Genomic DNA, 9,691 nt, shown 5'->3' with positions numbered 1-9,691 from the left:
CCCTAACCCTAACGGCGACCAAAAGACCGGCGACCAACGGGGACCAAAAGACCACCAACCAAACGTCCGAGCACCTGTCTCTCTCCCCACAACTCCCTTGTGTAATGTCTCTGGGAGCACTGGGCTGAGCATTGCATTTTTTCAGTGTTTTTATTTCCCGTCAGTCAGTGCGAATGGCGAATATACTACTTCTCGTTGACAAGTGGTTGTGCATTATCCTATTGTGAGGACATTTGTGTGCATCATTTTGGGAATATTTTGAAGGGAATACAAAAGCAAACCACCCTCGATAGGTTCTTTTTAGCTGCATCTGAAAATTAATAGGAAGTACCCAAATATGTACAACCCGAATACCCCAAATTTTATCAGATATTGACCTGTAAATACCACAAAACAAAGTGGCTCAAAATCAACAGGCTCTGAACAATGGAGAGGAAGTGACTCGGGAATGCTTTTAAATCAACGTAAAATAATTCCAAATGTATAAGAGGTGAACCCTAAATCATCAGAGAGTGACTGGGAATAGCCCAAGAACCAACAAAAAGTGGTCTGAAATCAACAAAAAGTGAACTGCATTGGCCCAAAATTAACAGGAAGTCAGGAATGTCTTGAAATTAACAGAATGTACAAGATGTGACCACAGAACACCACAAAATGTATCAGAAATAACCAATAACCTGTCAAAATGAACAAGGAACCAACTTAAAATGACTAACTTGTTGCTTCCCATTGACAGCATTTAAAACGGGAGGGTACAGTTGCAGATTTTTCGGCGTCTAGCACCGTAAATGGTAGCCAATGAGTTAAAAAATAAAATTCAAAAATATCCGGTATTACTACGAAGAATAGCATGCTTTTGGATTGCATTTTGACAATCCTATTTCTTACCCAGGCGATGATGGAGAAGAAAGAGAAGGCGATTGCGGCACGAGCTGCATCTGCACCCTGATTGAGGGGCAGCTCATCGGTTGTTGTCCGAGACCACTGGTTGGCCAGGAAGCAGAAACTTACAAAGTACAAGAAGGCCCAGAAACCTGAATGAAGAATGACACAGCTTCTTTGTAATGAGAGAAACACAACGCCGACTGTTGTAACTTGAAAGCTTTCTCATTATATCTCATGGTGTGAAATTCATTCATCGGATACATAAAAATAGCGCAGTTTTGAGGGCATTTTAAGGGGAATCCCAAGGAATTCCAAAACCCCAGATGCTTGGAACGACTGGCATCCTCACCTGAGAAGCCGATCTCAAGCATGACGGCCTTTTTGCGGTCTTTGACGGAACTAATGGAAGAGAACTTGTAATCGAGCAACATGAAGAAGGAGCAGGCCAACAAGCCCACCAGGCCCACGAACACGCCGTAGTTGCACGCATCTGCGTTTTTGTTGAAGACGCAGTAGAGACGCTCGCTGCCTATGTTCACGTAGCCCTCGTTCACAATGGAGGCAAAAACCACCAGCGAGAATATCTGTAGAACAGGGAGTAGAAATTCAAAGTTTGCTTTATGAGGAAATTAATGTATATTAATTATATATATATATATATATATATATATATATATATATATATATATATATATATATATATATATATATATATATATATATATATATATATATATATATATATCAGTATATTAAAACTTAAATAAGCAAATGTCAACTATGTCATTTGTTCTAAAAATCTTCTTGTAAACAGATTGATTTGTCTATTACTTTTAGAAGATACACCTCTCCTTAACCGCTTTATCCTCATGAGGGTTGTGGGGGGTGCTGGAGCCTATCCTAGCTGACACCATTCACAAACACACTCATACCTAGGGGGCCACAGGGGGTGTAGATTTTCATTACGACCTAACAAGAATACACCTTTTCACCAATCTGGTGTCCAACAAGTGCAATCAGTGGATTGCAGTCAGGTGCTTCTTGTTTTCTGCAGAAATCTCAATGGCTGTGCTGAATCAGTTGGAACAGAAATCTGCACCCGCAAACAACTGATGATCTGAGACCGAATTATTGTAAGTATATATTTAGCCAACATTGTTTTTACACTTTATCAGAAACTAAATAGCCAATGTCACTATAGTGAAACCCATTTCAAAACAAAACCTTTTTTTGCATTTTTTTGACACTCAATAATGTTTTTTAATATTGTTCATTCATTTTCAGAACCGCTTTATCCTCACTAGGGTCATGGGGGTGCTGGAGCCTATCCCCGCTGACTCCGGGCCAAAGTCGTGGGCAACCCTCAATTGGTGGCCAGCCAATCACAGGGCACAATGTCCAATCAACCTAACCATGCATGTCTTTGGAATGTGGAAGGAAACACGAGCAGCCAGAGAAAACCCACGAACGCCCAGGGAGAACATGCAGACTCCACACAGGTGGACTAACCTGGATTTGAACCCAGGACCCCCACTGTGAGTCCGACACACTAACCACTCACCCACCAGGCCACCCTCCTTAACTAATTAATTTTTTTAAATTGACCACACTCACCCATTAGACAAAGAAACTAGGAAACACATCAATAATATTCCTACTACCACACAGCTTTCAATATATCTTATGTTTTAATATTTGTAGTCTTTGACGACGATAGACATCCGATCCATTTTATTTGGTAGGAGTTGGCTGCAATTATACAATCACTGCCAGCCTCTCATATGATTATTCCACACCCACCATGCCAGTTAAAATGGATTGGACATCTATCAGTTTGAATGGCAGTCAATGAGTTAATAAACATACCAGCCATCATTACAAGTGTACATTTTTTCAAGCACATTCAGAGCAAACGCACTAACCTAATTTAAATCCTTTATGTTATAACTGACCAGACAGCTCGATGCTTTACTTCCTTTCCAGAATTAAATGGTCCTGAGGGATCATGAGTGTGGGCACGCGTTTGGAAAAAAAAGCATGACAAGTTGCAAACACAAATGCTATAATTGTAATCATATTTTTCCTCATGATTAACAGCAGCACTCTTTTTTTATATCAATCTTTCTTCTCTTTGAACACTCACTGCACATACTGATGAGTTGAGTAAAAGTGGATGGCAGAATAGGGCCATGTGACATGCACACACACCCACATGGGGGGTGTGGGTCATATGATGGTGGAAGGACACAAAGGAAGAATGTCGGAGCTACAATCACGTGTGTTTCTAATCTGCTTGGATACACAGGTGGTTCTAGTGGCTTGGTGCTTATGCAGCAAACTAATGCACCTGCGAAAGTCCAATTGATGTCATTGAAAGTACTTGCAAATTTCTGGTTATATATGAAAAATACACGTATGTATTCAGCTCTTTACTCTATATCTTAGAATAAGACTTTTTGGGGCTACAGGGAATGGTTCATGGGAACGCTGCTTTTAAGGGCTGCCCTTATAGTCTTATAATTTGTTGGTCCTGGGTTCAAATCCAGGTCATGTCTAGTTGTGTAGAGTTTGCATGTTCTGCGTGGGTTTCCTCTGGGTACTCTGGTTTCGTCCCACATTCCAAAAACATGCATGGTAGGCTGATTGGACACTCTAAATTGCCCCTACGTATGAGTGTGAGTGTGCATGGTTGTTCGTCTCCTTGTGCCCTGCGATCGGCTGGCCAAAGATTCAGGGTGTCCCAAACCTCTGGCCCGGAGTCAACTGGGAGAGGCTCCAGCACCCCCTCCCCTCTCCCTGACTGTAATGAGGATGAAGCGGTTCAGATAATGAATGGTAAGATGTTCAGAATGTCTTGCTATTGGCTGGCAATCAGTTCAGGGTGTTTACTGCCTGCTGCTCGTTGTTGGTTGGGATAGGCTCCAGTACCCCCTATGGCCTTTGTGAGGACAAACAGTATGGAAGATGAATGACTGAATGTTCAGGAATATGTAATGGGATATCCATGTAATTGTTTTGAATAATAAACTAATAGCATGAACATTGGACCAAAACAATGATGGGTGGATGAGGGAAGCAGGGGGGTTGGATGGATGGATGGATGGATGGATGGACAGAGAGATTCATTACTAGCTCCAAAGGATGGGTGAATTGGTGGGTGGGTGGGGAATTGGCTCACTGAAGGAATGGATCAGCTCACTGAAGGAATGGATCAATGGAAAACTTGAGGAATGGAGAAATTAATTGATGGAAGGATGGAAGGAAGGAGGGATGGATGGATGGAAGGAAGGATGAATGGATGGATGAATGAAAGTGTGTTTTCAGCTATAATCCGTATAAAGCATGTGTGTGTGTGTGTGTGTGTGTGTGTGTGTGTGTGTGTGTGTGTGTGTGTGTGTGTGTGTATGCGTGTATGCGTGTATGTTAAGATTTTCTCGCTCTGTTTGTCCAAACCGTGATACGTAGAGAGTTGATATTTTTTATGGTGGCCAGATACAGTTGTGGGATCCTAATAGACGATTGCTTTTCTTCACCTTCTCTAAGTGTGTAAACTCAATCTTGTATTTGTTAAACACCTAATTTTCAAAAGACATTTTTTTGGTCTTTTGGGTCCAATATTTACACCCCATACACGCTGTTACATCGTAGACAATCCCACATCGGTCGTGCTCGTGGGATTGAGAAGACCTTCTGCATGTCACCCTGAGGTGACGCTCCAAAGCGAGTTCGTGCGTGAGTGCGTGCGTGCGTGCGCCGTGACGTTCATGGACCAATCAGAGTTGGGATGAAAAACGACGACGTTAAAACCAGCTAATTTTACCTAACAATATGCCTTAGCGTGTTAAAATCGTTTACTGAGCACAAATAAAAAGACCTAAGTGAACATGGATGTTGTAATGCAGATAAAAAATCCCTGGTAGAAAAACATAATAATAAATGGTAAGGTTATGTTGCGTTTGCGTCCCTTGAACATCCTGTAATAACGAAAACACGAGCGAATAGCCGGGGCCTTGGTTTCATCCTCTGCATTAATATTTCCCAGAACAGAACATTTGGCACTATTTTCAAACACATTCCCTCAATTCATCCTCTATTTTTTAACCGTTAATAACAGCGACATTAAAAAATGCCGTCACGAGGATCGCACTGCTATGATGTGAGAGATAACCCACGCGCACATCAGTAGCAGCATAAGCGTAAATGATCATTTCACAATAAAAAAATAAATAAAAATAATATAAAAATAAATAAATAAAAGACAGCTCTCTCTTTCTCACCCACGCCAAGGCTCTGAGGATGGTCTGAGGCTGTTTGGCGAAACTAATAGGGTCCATAGTGGTCCCGGTGCGGCCCGCCCCGAAAGATCCCACTCCGTCCATCATTGCTGGTTCCGTGAACACTCCTCGACGCTCGCTGTTCTCTCCTCGCGGCTCCGGGGCACGCGTTACCCAGCTCTGCTGGTTTGTCAGTCGGTCTCTGCTGCAGGGACGCTCCTGCGTGCGCGCTCACGCCACTTGCGATGTGCGCGCGCGGCGAGCGAGCACGAGGCTCTGCTTTCCCCGAGAGCGCATTGAGATCAATACTGCACTGCCAAATTAGGAATGTGGAATATTTTAATAGGTGTTTCATGGCCCCGACTGAGACTAGAACATCGATTTTCCATGAGAAATGATAAAAAAATATACAGTCTGCCCGGGCTTGCATGGGTTTTTTCTGGGTATTCCGGTTTCGTCCCACATCCCCAAGAACGTGCATGCTAGTCTGGTTGAATACTTTAAATTAAAGGTATGAATGTGAGTGTGAATTGTTGTCTCTTTGTGCCCCGAGATTGGCTGGTTACTGGTTCACCCAATTCAGGGTGCCCATATAGTTGGCTGACGGGCTCCAGCACCCCCAGCAACCCTTGTGATTATAACTAGTACAGAAAATGTACATTATTGTGTTGAAAAACCTGAGTACCTCAGCTACAATTGCTGACTGTAACAGTTCACAGTGTGGCTATACAATTAGATTTATGCATAGACCATGAAATGAAACTAATATTCTACGATACAACTATTAATGAAAGAAATATTTCAAAATGGAAAAATAATGTTTATTTTCTGCACTGCTGTGGAACAGTCAAGAACATTTGTCTTCCTCACAAGCATTCAGTGCAGCATTTCTTTAAAGACTTCATGATTAAAGCATTCACATGAGCCTTTCTTAACCCATTATCTGTTATGGACAACGGTTAACGTCCAATTCATTTAAACAGGGAAGACTAACTGTGAATGCTCATCTTTCAGAGCCCATAATGACTCCAGAGGACTTAATTTCTTCGCCTTTCCTAGTCGAAATAAACTGGACATCTACCATTGTCAATGTCAACGACCGAGTTTACATAAACACTCTACTAAATGGAAAACTTATGGTTTCCTTTATGAAAGTGTTTTTCTTTTTAAAATGATACATGGATTCTTAGCAGGAGCAAATCAATAACCAATTGCGATACAAAGTATCCTGGTATATATGCATTTAATATATTGGCCCAACCCTAATACATTGTACAATTACCCATTTATTATATATGCACTTAAAGCCTATGGTCTCAATTTAGGCTAGTATGTAGGCGTCCCAATATAAATATAAATCTCTGTGAATCAAGTAATTTTCAATCAAGGGTAGGACTACACCACTATATGTAGCCCACTTTAAATTCCCTAGATCCCAGGACATAACATAATCATTAACTAAAACCCAAACATGCATATACACACACACAGATAAAATTTGACCTCATAAATGCTATATTTTGCACAAAACACACTATCTAACACAATGGATCAGCGTTTTTTAAAAATATAATATGGTTAGGCTCATAATTATTTCCCTAGAAAAATATTGGGGATATTAATTGTGTAGAACAACATTGAAGTGTCTGCTAATAAATTCATAGAATTATTGTTGCAATCAGCAAATCATAGTCTGTATGCACATAAGTGTGTGGAGGTCTCCACCCCCCATCCCCCACTCCCAAAGCAAAATAGGAATATCCATCAAAAATTCAATAATTTCCTTTCACATCATGTTGTTCCGAATAACCCAAAGTGTCGACACTCAAAGTTCAAAGCGGCTTTCTTTCAGTCACAGGAACCGTCTTTCCATCCATCCTTCCACCTCTCATCAACTCGGGAGCAATCGAACTCAGGCTTGCCCAGACGCACATTGATGTTGTTATGGAGTCCACAGAGCCACTGAGAAAGAGCGTGACGGCTTCTCGTGTCTGGCTGATTGGTTTTTAATCTGTGGGGAGGAAATGATGTCATCTGAACAACTGCCTCTGACAAAAAAGACCAAAGATGTTATTTTAAACTGTCTTAATTACAATTACTGTTTTCTTCTTCTGAGACAAGAGATTTGAATTTAGGGTCTTGAAGGAAGCATAAAATGGAAAATTAGCTGTTTTTTTTAATTGGATCGGAATGATTTATAGTCTCAGTTTATCCATCAAGTGCAAAATTACAACCAAGTAAATTATTGAATAAACCCCCAAAAGTTGACACTTATTCCAACATTAGCACTTAAGACCTTTAATCCTTTATAGGGCAAGTGACTATGCTTCTATTTTAATTATAAATGCTTATTGCATTTGTGTTATTTTTAAATAATTATAAATAATGTATATTAAATATAACTGAATACAGTTAATTAAAGATGACTTAACAAAAATAAAATGAATAAAAATAAATAAAATATATTTTCAAATTATGTTCAATATTTAAGTGGAAACACAAAGTATATTTATTTTTAGATTTTACAAAATGTTTTTTGAACTAAAAACACGAAAGAAAAAAAAGGATTAAAAATTCCAATGATTTATTTTAAAAAGGGTAAAATCAGGAAATATAATGTACATTTATTATTTTATGAATTCGATCTTAAAACAAAGTCGTCCCTCTTGATTTACTTTCTTGGGCCATAACAAAATGATGCGGCGGGCCAGATTTGGCCCCCGGGCCACCACTTTGACACCAGTGCCCTATGTAACATGTAGTTAATTTTTTTTCTCATAGGAATTAACCCATGCCACTGATGGTAATGGGCACCCAAATCATTTAAACTGGGACGATTTATTGTGACTGCTCATCTTTGGATGCTGTGAGACGTCCAATCCATTTGGACTTGGAGGGTCAAGGGTTCAATCGCCCCCAACACTCAAAATGGATTGGATGTCTGACAGTCACTGTAATAAAATAGATGTCCTGTAAAGGTTAAAAATGGTCAATTTGTGGATGAAAGGGTTCAACCGCCACCAAGTAAAGCTAACATTTGTTATTAAACATCAACATTTCTGTGGTCTCACCTATATCTGAGATCTTCTGCACATTCATCGCAAGGGAAGAATTTGGAGAAAAGGTTGATAAACTGGCCCATCTCTTGCTGCTGTCCGCTAGATGGCTCATCTGGGTAATACGCAGCCATGGTGTGTAGAAAGGACCAAGTGTTTCGTCCCAATTCTTGCCTGTCCAGCGGGCACTCAGGCTCTTGCTCCGCTTGGGACCCCTAACGTGGTAGAAATGGAAGTTAATTGACATGTTAAAAGTTCATATAGTACATAACATACCTAAAAATGACCTTAAATCGACTGGAAATGATCCAAAATGTACAGAAATGACCCCAGAAGGCAAAAAAGTGAATGAATAGGGAATTAACCTAAGATTAATTGTCTGCGGTTGACAGCAATTAACATCCAATTCATTTTGAGTGGGTGGGGCGAATTAAGTCTTGAAATGTGTTTTTTTTTCCAATCGCAGGGGTCAAATTGCTTTAAAGTGGGAGGAAATTAATATTTGTTTATCCTTTGCACTTCAATTAGTTTGGATTTCTGGTGTTGTTGCTGGCAGCCATTGAGTTAATACAGAAAATGCCAAATTATCAAAATCGCATTTACTTCATGTCAACACATTTTTCAGAAAGTATTGGTAGTCGAGTTTATGAATAAATGTGCAGAGATATTACTGTCAATTAGCAGAAAACTCAATGGATACATTTTTAGAGTCATTGTCTGCCATTGACGACAATAGACGGACCACTCAACCTACGCGACCTGTCAATATGCATTGACCTCGTGTCACCTGCATTACAGCTGTCGTCTGCTGCTTCTGTGTCTTCATCCAAGATTTAAAGTCCGTACAAGCACGACAAGGTTTCTTTTTCAAGCCCCCGGTTGGCTGTTGCTCACTGCTGGAGATGTCATTAGAAGATCGGTCGCCCATTGCTAAAAATAACGAGTCCAAAGCAGATGAGTTGGAGGTTGTTGGTGAGTCTTTCTGGGATGAGGACGCAGACATATTTTTATTTTTATTTTTAATAAATATGTCCACCCTGCTTAGGAAAAATACTATATTCGCCGTTTGGTTATAAATCTTCAAAGCGATTCATTGTATAAATACGATCTTTTTAGTTGCAAGTCAACACGATTTATCGGCATGATACCCAGGTGATCATGTAAGTCTTGTGCTCATGTTTTGGGCGGAAACGATAGGGTAGAAGTATTACGCGATTCCGGGCATGACGACACAGCAGGGTGGAGCCTGCTCAAACAGACAAACACTCCCATCTAGTGTTTAAAAATGGAACACCAAGGGTCACGTCGTGAGGGTTCTGGAAAAGTAATTGTGTTATGGCATTATTATACGTAGTGAAGACACCAGGCAGGGGACACCCTGAATTGATGGCCAGTCAATTGCAGTGCACAATCATGCATACACTCATACCTAGGGTTATCTAGTGTCCAATCAGCCTACCATGCATGTTTTTGAAA

General features: G+C 40.4%; 2 protein-coding genes across 2 annotated transcripts in view; both read right to left on the bottom strand.

Annotated features, from left to right (window-relative positions):
- Positions 1-5,412, bottom strand: part of syngr3a (synaptogyrin 3a) — a 7,690-nt gene extending 2,278 nt beyond the window's left edge. The window contains exons 1-3 of the mRNA XM_077734266.1: positions 5,163-5,412; positions 1,235-1,469; positions 889-1,034 (exon numbers count right to left, since the gene is read on the bottom strand). Of these exons, the coding sequence (XP_077590392.1) occupies positions 889-1,034; positions 1,235-1,469; positions 5,163-5,267 (486 nt within the window). The 5' untranslated portion in view covers positions 5,268-5,412. The remainder of the gene's footprint in view (positions 1-888; positions 1,035-1,234; positions 1,470-5,162) is intronic.
- A 546-nt stretch (positions 5,413-5,958) lies between these two features.
- On the bottom strand, positions 5,959-9,421 carry gfer (growth factor, augmenter of liver regeneration (ERV1 homolog, S. cerevisiae)). Its single transcript, XM_077734495.1, has 3 exons — positions 9,003-9,421; positions 8,231-8,430; positions 5,959-7,170 (listed from the first exon to the last, which is right to left on the bottom strand). Exons 1-3 carry the CDS (start codon positions 9,216-9,218, stop codon positions 7,008-7,010), a joined length of 579 nt encoding a protein of 192 aa, XP_077590621.1. The 5' UTR covers positions 9,219-9,421; the 3' UTR covers positions 5,959-7,007.
- Between the last annotated feature and the right edge of the window lie 270 nt (positions 9,422-9,691).

This window comes from Stigmatopora nigra, chromosome 15 (assembly GCF_051989575.1).
Source record: "Stigmatopora nigra isolate UIUO_SnigA chromosome 15, RoL_Snig_1.1, whole genome shotgun sequence".
Classification (NCBI taxonomy): domain Eukaryota; kingdom Metazoa; phylum Chordata; class Actinopteri; order Syngnathiformes; family Syngnathidae; genus Stigmatopora; species Stigmatopora nigra.
This window is presented reverse-complemented; position numbering and strand designations above follow the sequence as displayed.

Excerpts from the sequence above, each read along its gene's own strand:
- gfer (XM_077734495.1), bottom strand. The coding sequence starts at position 9,218 with ATGTCTGCGTCCTCATCCCAGAAAGACTCACCAACAACCTCCAACTCA. Across the intron at positions 8,431-9,002 it reads AGACGACAGCTGTAATGCAG|GGGTCCCAAGCGGAGCAAGA; the intron begins GTGACACGAGGT and ends CTACCACGTTAG. Across the intron at positions 7,171-8,230 it reads GCAGAAGATCTCAGATATAG|ATTAAAAACCAATCAGCCAG; the intron begins GTGAGACCACAG and ends TCCTCCCCACAG.